General features: G+C 39.4%; 1 protein-coding gene across 2 annotated transcripts; it reads left to right on the top strand.

The window, feature by feature from the left end:
* Positions 1 to 386: 386 nt before the first annotated feature.
* LOC116311466 (centrosomal protein of 63 kDa) lies at positions 387 to 18,126 on the top strand. Of its 2 annotated transcripts, none has more exons than XM_031728591.2 (8): positions 387 to 626; positions 2,718 to 2,875; positions 3,961 to 4,193; positions 5,738 to 5,825; positions 8,306 to 8,418; positions 10,660 to 10,809; positions 10,921 to 11,008; positions 17,515 to 18,126. In XM_031728591.2, exons 1-8 carry the CDS (start codon positions 530 to 532, stop codon positions 17,551 to 17,553), a joined length of 966 nt encoding a protein of 321 aa, XP_031584451.1. In that variant the 5' UTR covers positions 387 to 529; the 3' UTR covers positions 17,554 to 18,126. The 2 variants fall into 2 exon arrangements, with proteins under 2 accessions (XP_031584451.1, XP_031584450.1); XM_031728590.2 differs by having other exon boundaries at positions 10,918 to 11,008; positions 17,515 to 18,124.
* Positions 18,127 to 18,446: the final 320 nt, after the last annotated feature.

The following is an 18,446-nucleotide window of genomic DNA, read 5'->3' as shown; positions in this document are numbered from 1 at the left end:
ACATTTGATAAAGCTCTAGATTTAATGCACATTCATGGGATTTTCTTTTATTAAACCTCTTATGCAGTCATATATAATAAAGCACTAACCTGAGGCTGATGCCATAAAGACTCCTGCCTGCTAGATACAACATGCCCGACTCCTTCAGCTCAGCCACTGCTTCAGGGGAGAACTTCACAACACAATTTGCATATAGCATAAGATCAGCCTTTTACTTTGTGCATGATGCAAACTTTAGTTTTCACTCTTTATTCAAGTAACAAGCCAGATGGCAAGAAAATCCACAGAGAGACACGGCAGCAGCACACCTCGCTTCCATGTTGTGACAACAGCAGCTTGTTTTAATGCTGAAACCTGCCCCTTGTAGGTGTGCACCAGGTAGGAGTCCTCTTTAAGACCTTCAGGTAAGGTTAAATATTGCGGGAAATGTGCACGCTATGTCCTCTCAGACCATGTGGGACACACCCGCCCTGCCCCGAGGATCATGGGAAGGCGGTTTTAGGTCTTTCAGGGAGCAGATGAGACACAGATGATCATGAGGCGGTTTTTCCGAGCACACCGGGACGAGGACTTCAGTCAGATCCAGTATCTGACGGCCAAGTGCACCCGCCTAGCTCATGACAAAGGTAAGTCACAAAGGTCAAGACGGGTTCAGTTGACTGTCAATCTCTTATCTACATGAAAACTGCTAGTTTACTACAAAGCAATAAACCTCTTCTCCCTTCAGGAAGGCTATAATGTTGACTCCACTGAGGCGTTCGGATTATGGTCAACTAGTAGATCAGATCAGCACCACGCAATCTCTATACAGCTAACAGTTTAAACAGTTTAATTATCATGCTTTGCTACAAGTCAAAGTCCTGCACAGAAAATGTTGCTTAGTATAATTATGTGACTGTTGAAAATGGAAGTGCTGCTACTTACTTATGGATTCACGAGTTTTTAAAGATTGTTTTGTTTGTAAAAATACTAAAGGTAATAAAAAAAAATGCCCGTCACAAATGTCCATAGTTAGACTTTACTAATAAATCTGAAAAATAAAGGAACAATAATTTGAAAAATGCCAGTAAGTCTTGAAAAAAAGAAAAAAACTGCATGAAACATAGCAAACATGTTTCAAAATATAAATTGATTAGCTTCAGTTTAGCTTAAGTTCTAAACTTAATTTAGCTTAATTTATAAAATGTATTAATTTTATTTTACGCTATGATAAAGAGCATATGTGAGTGCATATTAATACATTCGGCATTCCATGGACACCATCTCTGTAAAATTTATAGGAACAGTCTGACCTGCTGTTTCATCTATTTATATGTAAATATCTCTTTATGTGCTGTTGCATTGTGTGTGAGTGAATTGGAATCCACTTCACCCACAGTCAAATTTCCTGAATGGAAAAACACGCTTGCCAAATAAACATCAAATTCAATCGAAGGTCACAGAGTTGTTAGAAGAACCACACATGTTTTGCATGAAAAGAAATGCGTTCATCTTTACGCTGTCAAGTAAAATGTGATGAACTAAAACACTGATCTTTAATGAAAACAGGCTTTATTGCAGAGTCGCTGCATTAGTTTTAGCCCGGTGTTCTTAATAAACAGAAAACAAGGTGCATGTTTCCTGCAGCAGATTACACTTTAACAGAATCAACTTTATAGTCATTGTGCAACAGTTTCCAAGTCAATGCAGTCACATTTACAGAGTATCTGACTAGTGCAAAGTGCAAAAAATAAGTTTATTTACAGAAAGTTCTGGTATATACAGTTTTTTTTAATATGTAATATAACTACAGTTTGTATTATCTGTTTTTATTGCAATCTGGGTCAGTGTTGATCTACTTAAAGCCCATACTGAGTTACAATGCACATTTACCTCTGTAATAAGATGTAAGGGTAGCGAGTGGTGACAGTGGTGTTATCTACTTTTTTAATTCAATTAAATTCCATGTTTCATTTTAATTTTATTCCATGTTATAAAATTAAAAAATATTGTAACAGGCTAAATCCTACATTAGTACTGATGTTAGTACTTGAGAGCATTTCTAGTTATGTGTTTATTGTTTTGGTAGAAAAAATCCGAACGTAAGTATTATACTCTAAAAAATGCGCTACGTTATAACTTTTTACTGCTTCTTAAACATATCACACACAAAAACAAGTACAAGCAAAACTAAAACAATCAGTGGTTAAATTTCACATCTTAACTTTGTTTTTAAATTTCAGTTATTTATATTTATTTATTCTTTAAGAAAATGTTAATCTTGAATAAAAAATAACTTGTTGCAGCAAAAACAAATTACTGAGCAGCTACATCAATAATGGTTTAAATATAGAACTTTTAAATAACTGAGCTAATTAAGTACTGACTGAATCAGTACTTTTTAGGGATCAAAAGTAGTCTATGCAGTACATTTTCAGCTTGATAAAACTGATGCATCCGTTTTTAAGCAAAATTTAGTTATTACATTAAGTGCATTAAGTATTATATTAGACACACTGGCAACTATTATACAACCTATAGAGAAGTTCTGATACACTGTCCATATTTTATTTTTAAAATATGAGCGATATCAGCGATTAATAACTTTGGAGTGATAAGCGTGAAGTGTCTGCAGTACAAAATTGACTTTTTAATATTAAGTGTTTAAGTAAAGTCAGCCACACAGTTACATCTATTGTGCACAGTTGAACTAACTCTTCTTGGTTTCGTGGCGGCAGCGGTGTTGGACAGAGAGTTTCTGGTGTCCCGAGAGAGGGAGAGAAGGCTGCAGAATGATCTGGAAGCTGTGACCGCCCGACTCCTCGAGCAAGACCAGCTCAATATAGAACTCAGGATGAACCAGACCCAACTCATCAGCAGGATCCAGCAGCAGCAGGTGGACCGATTATGATTTATCTGTTACATGTAGACAGAACAAGGCTGCCTGCTATAAATGTTCAATTTATATATTCAAAATAGATCAAATAGAATAAGTTGCTAATAATTAACTAATAAATACAACTTAAAGTTGCAGTTTCAGTGTCTTTTACCTTCACATCTTACTTGCACAAAGCTCTGAGGTATTCGCTTTCAGTCGAATCTGTAATCACTGCCACTTCCCAATAGTTCTTGTTCATTCATACGCTACTCATTTTACAGTGGAAGTGGAAATAAATTAAATTTTGCACGATATAAGTATTTGTTGGATTTTCCTATTGGTTGGTTTCTGTACAGAAATCTCTCTCTTTTAAATATATTGCTTCTAGTTTCAATATTCTTAAGATGTGGTGGATAAATACAGCCTATGAAATGAATATGAAACTTTCCATTTATCCACCATATCTGTACCTCTGACATCAACAGATCAGCTTATCTTTGCTGTCTGTTAGTTACACTGGAAATGTGTAAATGTGTTTGCACGTGGAAAATGCAGATGTTTTGGCATTGGTTACTTACAAACTGCATAAGTATGAGCTGCAAGAAGTAAGAGTTTTGAACCAAAGAGAGATTTCACTGAACTAAAGAAATCTAATGAGCATCAAAACAGCTTTCTTGTCATATTAATCTCCCTGGAACTTCTAAAATTAGTTTAAAGTTGTTTCAGCAGCTTATTAAAGTGGTCAGAAGGAATATTTTTCATGCTTTTAGAGACACAAGTAATTTTTCAGCAGGGCACAGCTCAGCATTTATCCCGTGTCTTACTTTAAGGCTGCACAGTAACAAATTATCAGCCCTCTTAGAGACGTCAGTGGTATTTGTTAGAGTTTTGGAGAGCTTGACTCCCTCACTTTCCCCTCAAAGACAGTATCAGGTTTGGGCTTGTCCCAAACTCTTTGACCTAAAGGTGTGTCTGATATCACTTATGCAGACTGTATTGGAGAATAGCATGTCTCCAGTGAGATTTGAAAAGGGTAGGAAGTGCTGAAGTGTTCATGTGAGCACATCTGCAGTATTCTCAGTATGTCCGTGTCTTCCCCGCAGGACCTGGTGAACCTGCTTCGGCAGCGCGTGGTCCTGCTAGTGGAGGCGAGCTCCCGGGATGCAGAGCTACTGCGGCAGGTCGGCGCAGAGCTGCTTTGCCTGCAGAGCTCTGAGGTGAAGCTGGAGGGCCTGGTGGAGGAGCTGCAGGCTGAGGCCCAACATAGAACTGAGGTGGCAGAAAATCTCCAGCACAGAGCTGCACTCACTGAGAGCCTCCACGCAGAGCTGCGCAGGTAGGTCTTCAGTCTCTCCAGTATAACAAAACACTGAATCATGTTTTCTTTCTTTACTTTACACAGTACAATTTGGTTTACGTTTACTTAGAAAAACTTGCAGAGATAAGCCGCAAAACACACAATGAGTTCATGTAATATAGGAATACATTTTTTTAAGAGATGATTTTTAAACTTTAAGTTAATGTTCTGACATGCTCCAAAACTGCTCCAAAATTTAGACAACAGATGGGTTCTGAGACAGTAAAAATACCTCCTGATGTTTGATGAAGACAGTAGCTTTGCATCTTTTTCACACTGTTACATTTTTTTTCATGCCATTTTTATAATTTAAGGTATCTATGTTATGTATTAACTTTTAAATCTCTTTGCATCTCCTGTGGTTGTTTTGCATCTCTCTGTAACTGACATCAGCTAGTTCTGAAACAATTTATAAGTTTTGTGTCTCTTTGTGGTCATTTTGTTGCTCTTTATAACTGTTTTAAAACTCTTTGTTGTTATTTTTAGTAGAAATCATGGATTACTTTTTAACTTTATTTTCTTTTTGTGGTTGTCTGGAGTCATTTTTGCCATTTTTAACATTCTAACATTTGACTTCAGATGTCAGAGGCTCAGGACCTCACGACTACTCCGGGCTTTAAAGCTGTCATTATAATGCTGTGTTCTTACTTCGTATTCTAAACAAAAAAATGGACTAATCCACTAAATACTGTGGGTGGCACAGTGGTACAGTGGTTAGCACTGTCACCTCACAGCAAGAAGAGATTTAAACCCCGGCTGGGACCTTTCTGTGTGCAGTTTCCATTTTTTTAAATTGCATAGCTCTGGAGAAACTACCTTAAAACAGCCGCCTGTCCTCTGTATTGCTGAATTGTTAATGACTTGATTAAAACCTTATCGACATTAAACATACACAATGAACATTAACCCAGATAAGGCTGCAGACAGAAAAAGAAAAAACATTAAAACGGTTGACTCTTGATTACCATCTGGTGGAAACTGAAGCCAAGCAAAGCTGTCACGGGCTGCCCGGCACAGAGAAGAAAATTGTCTCAGACTGTTGTTTCAAGGCTGAACGAAAACATCGAGCCCGGACCCGCGACTTTAAATCAGCTGAAAAGTCCTCCGAGCAGCGGCGCGCTTCAGTCTGCTGACGTTAAATCCCTGCAGAGTGTCGGCTTAGTGTCAGAGTTTGTTATCACGTCATGACTCCAGAAATACAGATGAAAGAAATTTGGGCGTTCGCAGAGAGCAAAATATTTACCCTAAAACTTTTATCAAGACCAACACATTTCCTTATCTGATGGCTACAAAGAAATGAATAAATGGACTGTGAAAAAAATAAAATACATCTAAACACACTATGATAAGAGTGAGTATTTTAGTTACTTTAGTACTGTAAATTTTAAGTATGAGTGTTTATCTTATAGTACACTTTACACTGATTAAAGATCAAATAAAGATACTAAAGTTAAACTGGCTACAAGCAGAGTTTAATGAGCTGACACAGGTAAATAAGATATTTTTCTATTTGTCATCAACAGTAAGACAGTGGAGCTGGAAAAGCTAGAAGAAACTAACAGGACGCTGACAGAAGAGCTGACGGATCTGCGCAGAACTTATCAGAAGGAGGTGAGAAGGAAGAGTTTAGGATTGACGTGGGTCAAAGCTCAGAGTTTACTGCATATAAATTCGAAACAAAAGGCTGAAGGTGTAATATTTGCGGCGCAAAGACTTAAAAAGTGTCTCTGAAAAGTCATGCAGAGACTGTACACAAAGGATGGACACAGCCACCGTGTTGTGAGGTCCTGTTTTGAACCATCAACTTTTTATGGTTCAAAACCATAAAAAGTCATCTTCATTCTTTGAAAGTAGATCTCATAGGTGAGGGGGCAGTGAGGGGACGCTGCACACTCATGATGTTAGTAACACACAACAAGCTACTCATACCTTGCAAAACCTACCCTACTTTTAGTTCTCTTTATTGTGTAGCAGTTTACACATTTGCCAAATCCCTTTGGGGTTTGCGTCAGGAGGGGAGTCCGCTGTAAAAAATCTGAATACAGTACGTTTTATTGAAATCGGTGGTAAATGTGCAGGTCTATAGTTTGAATATAAAACTATTTTAAAAGTAGTCGGCACTGTCTCTCCAGCCTGAGCTCCTTTGGTAATTTGTTCCACATTTGAGCAGCTTCACTATGTTCAGTTTTTGATGAGTAGTCCAGGATGAGCCAAACGGAGAGAGCTGCAGGGTTTGCACTGCGTCTGGAGATCTGATACGCGTCCTTACTGATGATTATGATTTATGGAAAAAGCAAAAGTATTTTAAAATGATTCTCTGCTGTGATCTGAGAACTGTAAGATAAACACTGCTGAAGAAACAAACTCATATCAGGCCTCTGAAGCACTAAAGTAAATACTGCTGTCGGTAAAAGCAAACTGTCCATTGCATCATAACAAAAAGTACACAGTGCTTTATTAAATTAATTGAATTTAAATCAAATAATAAAGGAGGCAAGAAGTTTCCTGTGTGAAAGTGTCCATGTGCTTGGACATTGTTGAGTGTGATCTTGCTTGGTATGAGCAAAGCCACAGGTTCAAATTCTGAATAAGCTTATCCTGATGTTATAAAGACGGTGGACCCACGCGGCAAGAATTTTAATTAAGTTAACATTTATTTAACAAAGTCAAACATTTCTGGCTTAAACAAAAAACTGTAAGACAATAAAAAAAGAACGTTGAGATGCTCATGGGTTTTGTCAGTTATGTTGATTATTTGTTTTTAACGATCGTCGGATAGTGTGTCACTTTGACTTATAAGATGACCTTATTGCATTTCCTTTCATAAAGGATAAGCCAGTGTTTCTTTTGGTCAAGCAGGTAATAAAGGAAGCATCAGAGCAACATTCCTTAGTAGTAAAGAATCTGACCAGCTCTTATTATGGCTGCTACGCAGATACTCACGGGTCACTTCATTCAATTAGGAAAATTCAGAAAGTAAAGTAATTTCCTTATTGAGGTAAGGGCAGTCAAGCATTTGTACCTGAAAGGTGCAGCATGCAGGCAAAACAAGGAGTATAGGGCTCAGGACCATCACATATAACATCAAAATCCTGTATTCTTGGACACCTTAAACAACCACCCTCTAAAACAACCTATTAGCTGTACATGATGGGAGAAATCTCAGCAGAAGCACCGGAGGACACATCCCTTCGTCAAGACAAATGCTGCTGGAAAAGAAAAAAAGTGTGCAATGCAAGACTTTGGCTAATGAGGAGGTTCAATAAAATCATCAGTTTGGTGATTGCAGTGCCAGTTTTGTCCAGCAGATGTCAGGATCAGACACTTACTTAAACACTGCTTTGGCCTTTTTTGGGTTCAAACACAAATAAAACTGTTGATGAGTGACAGAGCTTTAATGGATTTGCAGTGAACGGGGATTATTTCTCTACAGCCGGCTCCTCCAATCAGAAGTAATGGATTAACACTGTTTGTGCGGTCTCAGGTTAGTTCAGGTCAGTGTGGCAGAGTGCCAGCTGTGAATAATGATCTGCCGCTGGATTCCGAAAACCTCAGGGTTCAAATTTATGTACTCTGTCCAAATTTTAAAAACTACAACCACCCAAGTGAGAGCACTAATTCAGATGTTGCTGGCATTAGGTCTGCATTGGTGTGTGTCGGTGTGTTGGTGTGTGTTGGGTCCGGGCATTAGCGGAACATTCCTCCTTTATTTACACTCGGCTTCAAAGACTCACTCCCGCATTGGCGTCTGCTTCATCCAGTCCATCAAACAGCAAACAATCCAGGTCTACAATTATCTTTCCTTTGAGACATCTTCACAAGGCCAAGAGAAGAGAACAACAGACTGCAGAGTCAGTGAGAAACTTAATGAGAACAATTATTTGCAGGGGATAAGGCCTGTAAATTATTGTGAAAGGCCTGGGAGCAGAAGATTAAGTCTGACTCCACTGGACCCGCTCATCTTTCCACATGACATGTCTTCTTTTCCTGATTTATATTTACACGCCCCCATCATAATTTTCTAATTTTGTTGTCTTGGTCACATCCTGGTTTTGGGAGAAATATATTTATTTATTTTTATTTTTTTTGAGGTGAGAGAACTGCAGCAGGAAAATGAGGGAAGCCTGAGGAAACTTCAGGAGACGGCAGAGCAGTTCGAGTGGCTTTGTCAGCAACAGCGTTACTGGATGTCTTGTGTGAAGAGGTGAGCAGGGTTCTTTTTTTGTTTTGTTTTTAAATATATCTCAGCTGTGTGTACCAAAAAACATAACAGGATCAGATTTTTAAAGTCTTTTTTGTCTGCACACATGCTCAAAGTTGATGTAAACGAAACCCTGAAAACCCCTTCTTGATATAAATAATGTGGATCTGCATAGAAAATACATTTGTAAATGATTATTGGAAAGGAGACTTATCTACTTGCATTTTTATCTGACTGGAAGTGAGTAACGTTCTGATTTCTTATAATATACAAAGCATCTACCAGAGTTAATGCATGTCAAATGTGATTAAAATAAACAAGCAAACTATTCCAGTTGTTTAACTGACTGTCATTTACTCAGACACAATTATTTTTTATTTGTATAGAAATACTTGATTTATTCTAAACAGTGATTAAAGGTACTTTTTGCAATTACCCTCTGCAAATGTCATTAAACATTTCACCACAAGATGGCAGTGTTTTACCAGAAAGTTCTACTGTAGTTGTCCACCTAAAACACAACAAAAGTGTGATAGTAACAATAATTCTGTAAATTGTTGCATGTATATTGCTGTAATGGGTGTTTTTGGACTTAAATCAGATTAGACACTCAGTGCACCATCATGTGGATCAAAGTGGTATTACAAGAGAGCACAGCTCATCCTGATTTCTTGATATCACTGTAACACAATACAAAGACATGTAACATCATAGCTGTTGTTGAGAGATTTGGATGAATTTAAAAAGTTTTGAAACTATTTTTTAAGCATTAATATCTTTGATCTGTCTGTGTTTTTTGTGGCAGAACTACAAAGCTACCTAAAATTCCCATGGTATGTTTTGGCCTTGTTATGATGTTACTGGTAGCACTGTGTTAGTATGAGCTACACGTACTCACTTAAGCAGACACAGAGGGACCTAATTTACTTTGTAGTCTGCTTTCTACCCATCTTATTTACTTTAACTCCGTCTTCACCATCTTCTCTGGGGAAAAAACTTCAAAATTCAAGTCCCAACAAGCCTCTGACTGCATCTTTGTGCTGCCATGCAGGTTGGTTTGTCAGAGCTGAAAACAGCTGTCTGCACCAGCTGGAAACAGCAGCGAGGGTGCACCACAGCACATAAGCTGCTACAGGTTGTAAAACTGAAACAATATGCTTAAAGGTGCTAAAATGTTACAGACAAGAGATCTGGAAAGAATGGTGTAGCTTCCAAAAATATCACAAAACCCCCTTTTTTAAAGACTTTTATATATCTCTTGTAATTAAAGAAAGATCAATAAGTTGAGATAGAGGTCTGACAGCTGAGTTTGCTAGTAATTAACCAAGTACTATAGTGTATGTGGGTAGGATACCACTCATCGTCATGCATTTAGGTCACAGAAGTAACCATTAGTTTCTTGAAAAGTTAACTAACCAGCAATGTTTGTTCATCAGTCAGAAAGCTCTGCTAGAATCCCTGAAAGCCCTTCTAACACACTGGATGATATTTTTAAAGCATCTTCCATGTTTTGCCTTTATAACTGAAACAAGAAACATTGCAGCCTTAAGGAATCGCTTAAAACCTGTTTTCGTGAGTCACTAGATCAACTTTATAAAAAAAAAATAGAGATTGATGATTCTTGAAGAAAGTTAAGTGCTTTCAAACATCTCCCCTCTGCGACCCAAATGTTTCCTGTTAGTGTCCCAGCCTTAGGCCCCAGAATTCCTCACATTAAACTCTCCAAAAGATTAATACAGATTTCATGTTGAGGATAAGTTGGATCGTATGACAGTCTGTCAGGGGCAGGGTAAGAAACCGAATTGTATTATTCTTTGTTAGTCTGGTGTTTACATCAGAGGAATTTTGACTGAGAGCGTAAATTTGTATTTTTTTTTTTATCTTTCACTTCAAATTGATAGATTACAAGCCCCACTCTAGAAATTTCTAATGCAATCAGTGCAGGTGCTGCACATAATTCATATTCTGGGCCCTGCTTAAGCACATTGCATTAGAATCGTTGGCAAACTCGTATCCAAAGCAGCTAAAATTCAGAAAGCACACGGGGGTTCAACATCTTGCTTTAGGACATTTTTACATGTGGATAGGAAGGTCTGGAAATCAACCCTACAATTTATAACCCCCTCCTTCAGCCAGGCTTCATGCTGCTGCTGCTTCCTTTATAGATTAATTAGCAAATATTTAGAAACTCATGAGATTATGTACACTGTGCTTGACGAGTTGCTGAGTTATCATATTCTACAGGTTCAAAGACTGCCTCATGGAGGAGAGAGAAGCTCTGCTGCGACAGGTCAGCAGGTTGGAAAAGAAAGCTGAGAAACTAAAGCGTTCACACGATGGCAGTCCAACACGGAGGCTTGTCTGCCCCCTTCAGGACGCCGAGAGCTGTGACAGGTAGTGATAGATGAACAGATTTAATGAGGAACTAGTTCATTATTGTCTGAGTGTCTTTTTCAACTTTTACTCACCTTATAACACATTTAAACTTCTCGTCTCTTAAAGCAGTATAACATCATGGGAGGCAGACGCAGTGACCAACCTGGAGTCTCAGGTGGAGAAGTCAAGCGTGCTGTACGAAGAGCTCCTCGACCAGGTATCATTTTAAGTTTTTCTTCCTGAATGGTTTTCTTATCGACATTTGCTGCAGTTCCCGAAGAAGAAATCTTCTCACGGCAACTTAAAGGTTACTCAAAATGTCTCCACGCCTGTTCGGTCTCGTGAAATCTTTGATGACACGTGGAAACCTTGGACGTGAAACATTAGACCTTCATTACAGTGCCAATATTCATTCGAGTATGGCTGCCAATCCCCAGAGGAGCTGCCGTGCTGTCAGTTCTTCCAGAAATTACAAGTGTGCTTTGGATAAACGTGTCTAACATTTCTGCTGTGGATCGTCTAAAGGGCTCACTTTAAGGTACCTGTGTGGGTTGCGTAAAGCTCTGTTACTTCTCATGTGTGAAGCACGGTGGTGATTATCTTCTGTAATAATGTTATGACAAACTGAAGTTTCGTGGCAGCTCGAAGTTTCGTGAAAGAGAATTCAAATGCTTGTTGGCTCTCTTCGCGTGTCACTGCAGCCCTCAGATGAACCTTTATTTTAAGAAATCTGGTGGTGATCTCAGGACTGAAATAGAAGACATGAAAAAAGAGAGCTAGCATTCATCTGGATGTGACTGCCAGTCCCTGAAGGAATTGTCAAATATCCAGGAGACTCACAGAACCGCAGTCTAATAATTGATTTTTTCTTTTTTTACTTTATATGGTTGAGTAGTCTTCAAGTAATCAGTGAGTAACCGCAGTGCGTTCCCCAAATAACCAAGATTACATACATACAGTTCTAGTGTCCTCTTCATGAAGAAACTGTGACAGTTGGGATAATATGTGCATGTAAATGTGTGCTTGTATTGCCACTTTTACATATATCCAAATTCATCGCTCAGAACACCAAGGAAGCTGACCTTTCTAATCTGATAATACACTGTAACTCAGCGTATTTCAACCCAAACCACCATCTCCTTCCTTGAATCCTTGTATTAGGACCCTTGTGGGGGGCAGTCAGATGTACTGCCTCCTAGGTCAACAATCTCTGCTTAAACACTTCTGCATGGAACTGCAGAAAAAAGGCCCAATTTAATCATATAGATGGAGTTCTTGTTGGCCGCTAAACATAAAAGTAGGCTGTTTGAACAATCGGCTCGTGCTGTGCTTTCTTTGGGACACCTGAAACATCGGCTGTTTCCTTTGGCCTTAGAATTCACAAACCAGTCTGTATTTTCCCCCTTTTTTTCCCCCTCGAATGTCACCTCTATCTCTACAGCCATCTTTTCAGTGTTTCGAAATATTTGGATCAAAAACAAGAGCAGACTCGTGTTGAAATATTAGAAATCCAAACCATATTCATCTGGTCACAGCTGCCAGTCCGCTGTGGGCTCATTGCGGTGCCAGAGAGTTTTCCAAAAGACTCTGAACATTCATGTGCACTGAAGTATCATCAGTGTTTTTAAACATGGACACACGAGTCTGTACAGCAGACTGCATGCATATAGGAGGACTAAATAAGCCAAAAAACAGAACATTGAAAAAATAACAGTCTGGGTAAAAACTGGATTTAAAAATATCCACTCAGCACATAAAGTGGAACCATTTAAAGTTTTAGAAAGTCACCCTGGAGGACTGCTTCCAATAATAACTGATGACAGTCGTTGACTTTTTAGGTCTTTGGAGAATCCAATAGTGAAACACATCTGAAAAAGTTGAGGTAGCATAACCAATGAAACAGATGAAAACAGATATAAATAAATTAGTTATGATTATAGGCTGTATCTAAAAGATGGTGTAGGCACAGTGACCTCACCCACTGATTTCTGGATTGTTCCATTTTGAAGCATCAACTTTAACGTTTTTGGTCACTGCCATGTTGTTTTTGTTTAAATGATGTTGTTGAACCATCTATGCTGTCTCCTTGTAACGTGAAGAGACAGCAGCTTTACTCCAAGCTCTTTCTGGATGTCTGAACTTATCCAATCTCCAAGGTGGAGTCCAGACTAACTGAAGAGGAAATCAGTTGCATCAAAGCATTGCATTCTCATAAATATGGTTACTGCACAGAAATCCAAAGTTTTTACCTGCTGGGTCAGACGCTCCTTTTATTAGTGTCTACAGTAACTTCTTACAAAGCTTCAAGCCAGTGAGCCATGTGTCACAAAACTCCCCCCAAAATATATTCAGACCACAGGATGGTGTTCTAAATGCCACAGTAACATTAGGAAGAACAGTGGTCGGAGTCTGTAGCAAGAAAAGATGTTATTACAACTGTGTGCAATGAACTAGTGATCTTGTTGCCATTGAAATGGTTGCTCTTAAGATGGGAACCAGGTGTGCAACCACTCGCAATCAGTTGTTATCGTCAAACCGACTGTCTCACTGGTGTTTTATCACTGTCTTAACACACCAGAGTCCAACAAAACCTCATAGATTTGAAACAGAAATTCCTCCACAAATAGTGACATAGTTGACGCAGAGCAACACGGCACAGGTGCTTGGTACCCTTGTATTTATACAAGAATATAACCACAACACAACTAAAACCAGTTTGGTCGAATATTGCAAACAAGTTGCATTCATTGACACAAACTCACTCAAACCTTCACCAGTCTGTTTTAGAGTGACTGTAGTCAGTCTAAGACAGACTGCGATTGACAATATCGCTATCGACAATAGTCACTTAGAGTCTGAGGATGATGCATGTTCAACCTCTGGGCGATCGGTTATTTGCCACAACTGCTTGAAAACTGGTCACAAAAGGTGAAAAAATTCAATGCAATCACCAAACAACGAGAGTTTTCCTGGTCTCAAGGAGATTGCTGTGCTGTTTTTACTCTAAGCAATTAACAGCTAGCAGTAGCAAGCTTGGTTAGCAAAGTTGTTCCCATAGATACACAGAGATAACTGCTAAGTAACAGAATAATAAAACATTAGAATGTTCTCATCAACACTTAAGTGTAAAGTTACTGAACAGTCTGTACCTCATAACAGGCTACAAGTTTGAGTTAGCTGGTGTCTTTATGTTCTCCTTTTCTGTCTTCTCTTTCCTCCTCACCCTCCAACAAGTGGTTAAAGGGGAGTTCTTCTTTCCCACTACCTAATTTTTATGCACTGAAAGTTGCAGCTTAGTTTGTGACATGTTGATTGCATATTGGATTAAATCAAAGTACCAGTTTAGATTTTGTTAGTAGTTTTTAATTCTTTGTATAATCGTGGCTTTTATTATTTTATTTATACACATCCATAGTATGCTACACTCAGAACTTGGTACACCCAGTTTTCTGTTGTTGTTGCTGTGATGGCATTGCGTCACATTTGCTGAATTTTCTGAAATGTCTTTGATGCAAATCACTGAAAAGCTGAATTGAAAGAGGAGGATTCATATGTCTGACGTGTTGTGTTTGTTAAAATGTAAAATTCTGAGAGATAAGCTTAATGGGTTTATTTTCAAAGGCTAGTTGAAAGAATTGCCACCTCTTTCTACTAAATATGAATCTGGAGCGAGCAACTAGTTATCTTAGTATTCAGAACCGAAATACAAGGAAACAGACTAGTTTTGTGCAAAGGTAGCATAAATCTACCACTGGCTTTTAAGCTTACTAATTATTGTGTTTTATATTGTTTGTTTAATCTATAAAATAAACAGTGTGAAAATAACAAATATGTCATTACTGGGACGTTTTCCATCACTCAGCAGATTCTCCAGTGAGTCACTGCTCCAAGCCAAGAAAAGTCCTCCGCTTAATCCCCATAAAACCAGAACGTTATGTTTTTCCAGTTTAGTTTTTCCAGTCTTTATGCTAACTAACCATATTTCTCCTGAGTGTATTCATTTGAAGAGCAGTGTGCAGATAGTAGCAGCCTTGGGATTGTTTGAAAGGATTCTTTAAGAGTGACCAGTCTAATGTTTTAAAATCTTTGGATAAAAGAAGAATGCACAACTCAAGAGCAAAACAGACATTCAAAACAGTGATAGTCATGCGAGGATGGCTGCCAGTCCCCTGTGGACTTGCAGAACAGCCAGAACATTCATATAACTGATACTTCATGGGTACCAGAGCCTAATCAGTGTTTTATTTTTCTGTCTGCAGCATGCTTTAAAACGTTAGAGGGCTTTGAGGAACTTGAAGTTTCAAAGCCATTTTGCAATCAAACAGGAACCCCACGATGTCTCACAAAGAAGTCCTTCAGGAAGCGCTCACAAATCCTGACAGGACCTCAAACACTTCATCCTCCTGCAGGATTTTTATAGTGGAAGGTGTCTGCCTGGCCACTTTGGGGATTTTTCAAAGCCCTCACATCTTCAGAATGACAAGTTCAGTGTTTTAAAAAATGGGGATAAGAGGAAGCCTGACAGACAGAACATAAGGCTAATAATCGTGTGCGGATGGCTGCCAGTCCCCCAGATGAGCTGCCAGGCTGCCAGAGCCTTCAGAGGTGGCTGATATTTTTTGGGCTCTGCATTCACATCAGACCTTTTCACTGTCTGTCTGTCTGTCTGTCGGCTGCACATGGCTTCCTCCCAAGCCATTCGAGTCCTTTTCCAAAGCAGCAAAGAGATGACTAATAATGACTGGAGGGAGGTGATTGCCAATAGCCTCTGTGCTTCATTCCCCTCACCTCTCACAGGCTCTGCAGTGCATTTCTTGGGATAATTATTCTGATTGAGTGCAGATGATGCAGAGTGGTTTTTTTTGCAGTCCCTGCTGAGCTGAGAGAGGGAAGAAATTTAGCTGGAGGAGCAGGGAGCAGCGGAGTCATGGAGGAAACAGCCATGAAAAAACACATTACCAGCTCTGACATGATTTATACAAATGGGAGATTCACATTGTGTAGACATAAGTATTGTTAGATGACAGAAAGAGAGGAAAGGAGGACGCTTACTGTTCATTGGGCTGACATCTGCAGAGATAGAGAGATGTGCTATTTCAGACAGAATGGTGTCGCTGAAGTACAGGTGAATAAAAAAGTCTCAAATTCTTGGCTAAATATCAATATGAATCTTCTTCTAGTGTTTAGATTAAGTAACTCATTGAAAGGCCAATAAGTCTAACTCTGGTTCTCTGGGTAGTTTTGGAAATATAGGAGAAGATACTCTGCCTTTGAAAAAATAAGAAACCCTTTTATATCAAAGTATAGCATCAACTCAGTTAAAATTCTGGGATATTGATCTGTTCAGTTGAATAACAGAGAGGATTCTTAATTAAATTCTGGTTCCTTTGTGTTAATTAAATTTACAACAGGTCTACTAGATGAGGAACGATGAGACAACCCGAAAACAGGAATGGTTTTACAGGTGGAGGTCACTGACCATTTTTTCCGATTGCTCAGTATCAATACGTCAATACATGCCATTGGAAGGTTTGCTGTGTCTCCCAGCACAGTCTCAAGAGAGAGCATGGAATAGATTTCAGGAGACAGGCTATTACTCTGGGAGTACTGAACAGGGCCGTACAAGATCCTTAACCAATCAGCAGGACCGGTATCTGCTTCTTTGTGCAAGGAGGAACAGGATGAGCACGGCCAGAGCCCTAAAAAATGACTCCCAGTGGGCCACTGGTGTGAAGGTCTCTGACCAAACATTCAGAAACAGACTTCATGAAAATTGCCTGAGGGATCCAACGTGCTCTTTTGGGCCCTGTGCTCACTGGCTGATACCATATAGTCTGATTGGCATTCGCCACAGAATACCAGAATTGGCAGGTCCACCACTAGTGCCCTGTGCTTTTCTCAAATGAGGGCAGCTTCACCTTGAAGATGTGTGACAGATATGAAAGGATCTGGAGAAGCTGTGGGGAACATTATGCTGCCTGTAACACTGTTCAGGGAGGGACCACAGAGGGATGCACAGACCTCTGCAGGCTCAGCAACGGCATCCTGACTGCCATTAAATATCGGGGTGAAATCCTTGGCCCCACTATCAGACCATACACTGGTGCAGTGGGCCCTGGGCTTCCTCCCGATGTGTGACAAAGCCCTAGCTCATGAGGCAAAACTTTACAAGCAGATCCTGGAGGATGAAGGAATTGATACCACTGACCCCCACGCACATCTGACCTAAATCTAATAGAATGCCTCTGGGACATTATGCTTGTCCATCTGACGCACCAGATTACACCTCAGACTATCAGGAGCTCAGTGATGCCCTGTCCAGATCAGGGAGGAGACACCATAGGAACAACTACTGAGTGCCATTTTGAGTTTTGACTTAAATTACAAAGTAGACTAACCTGTTATATGTAAAATCGTGTGTTTTGGAAAGCTGCAGAGAGCTTGCACTTTTTGCTATAATATATGCTGCTTGCAAGTAGATTTGCTTTTTACAATCTGTGGAGAATACACAGCACAGAGTTACGACAGCCACATTAACAGGAAAATACAGCTGGTTAAAATAGAAATATCCTTCAATCTCACTTTTAGCATTCATTTCCAGCCATCCTTTGACCTGTACTTACTTTCTTTGAGGTTTTTTCTCACTCTCAATTCCCTTCTTGTGCACTCTTATGTTTATTGTCTTTGGTCATCTTCACTTACATTTTATTTTTCTGCCCTCAGGCAGGGAGCCCTATCAACGGATACCAAAAACCTCCATGAGGACAGAAGCCTGGATGTCTTTGCTTTCTTTTCTCACCTTCTGCAAGCCAGGAGATGCAATGTTTTATGTGTTTGTGGTTAGCTTACCTTCCAGTCATTGTTTTGAAAAACCAAACACCCTTGGAAAAACACACCCGTGAAGCCACACACGCATTGTTTTGTTTCCACTATTGTTCACTGTGATATATGACCGAATTAAAATACAATGTGCTCCTGTCCCGCTTTTGGTGTCACACATGCACATCACATGTGCCTCGAGTCTGTCTGGTCACATTTTTCAGTAATTGTCCATTGTTCAAACCTTGTAATCAACACCACTAACAAGAGCACAAGCACCTGCAAATGTTCTCTTTTGTTGTTTTGCCAATGAAACGTTGCAGGACAACCAGCAGCTGGCGTGCAGAGGAAGCAACAAATGTTCTTTTCAACAAAATGAAGCTATACTGATTATCCCCCCACTGGTACAGCTTGACTCTGATGATCAGATCTCTTCATTCATCAGTTTGCATGTGGCTCACATTAAACACAGTGACTCAGACGCTTTATCATATGTGAACCATATGATACACACATATTGCAAACGCAGTTTACACACGGTGAGCCAAGACTTTTAAAGTATGCATTGTGTCACACTACAAACATTACACTGCAATCAACATGAGGAGCTACACGTTTATTCAGGACTACAGCAAACTTTCAACATGCATAAGAAATCTTAATATCACTAAACCATTAATGACACTGGAACCATCATTATATTTCATCGGTGGTGCTGGGACAACATTTTTTTCTTTGCCCACCTTAAAGTTAGCATGACAGGGGTTCGTTTGACCAACAGTGGACAAGAAGGCCTGTGTGATTTAAGTTTTGACTCCATGTTCTGTAGGCTTTAT

This window comes from Oreochromis aureus, linkage group 2 (genome assembly GCF_013358895.1).
Source record: "Oreochromis aureus strain Israel breed Guangdong linkage group 2, ZZ_aureus, whole genome shotgun sequence".
NCBI classification, from domain to species: domain Eukaryota; kingdom Metazoa; phylum Chordata; class Actinopteri; order Cichliformes; family Cichlidae; genus Oreochromis; species Oreochromis aureus.
Note: the sequence above shows the minus strand (reverse complement) of the source record. Positions and strands in the feature narration are given on the sequence as shown.

What these genes read in the sequence shown, in the direction of transcription:
- LOC116311466 (XM_031728590.2), top strand. Translation starts at nt 530, where the DNA reads ATGATCATGAGGCGGTTTTTCCGAGCACACCGGGACGAGGACTTCAGT. An exon ending in CCGCCTAGCTCATGACAAAG is followed by an intron (nt 627 to 2,717) that starts GTAAGTCACAAA and finishes TCGTGGCGGCAG; the next exon opens with CGGTGTTGGACAGAGAGTTT. An exon ending in CTCCACGCAGAGCTGCGCAG is followed by an intron (nt 4,194 to 5,737) that starts GTAGGTCTTCAG and finishes TGTCATCAACAG; the next exon opens with TAAGACAGTGGAGCTGGAAA.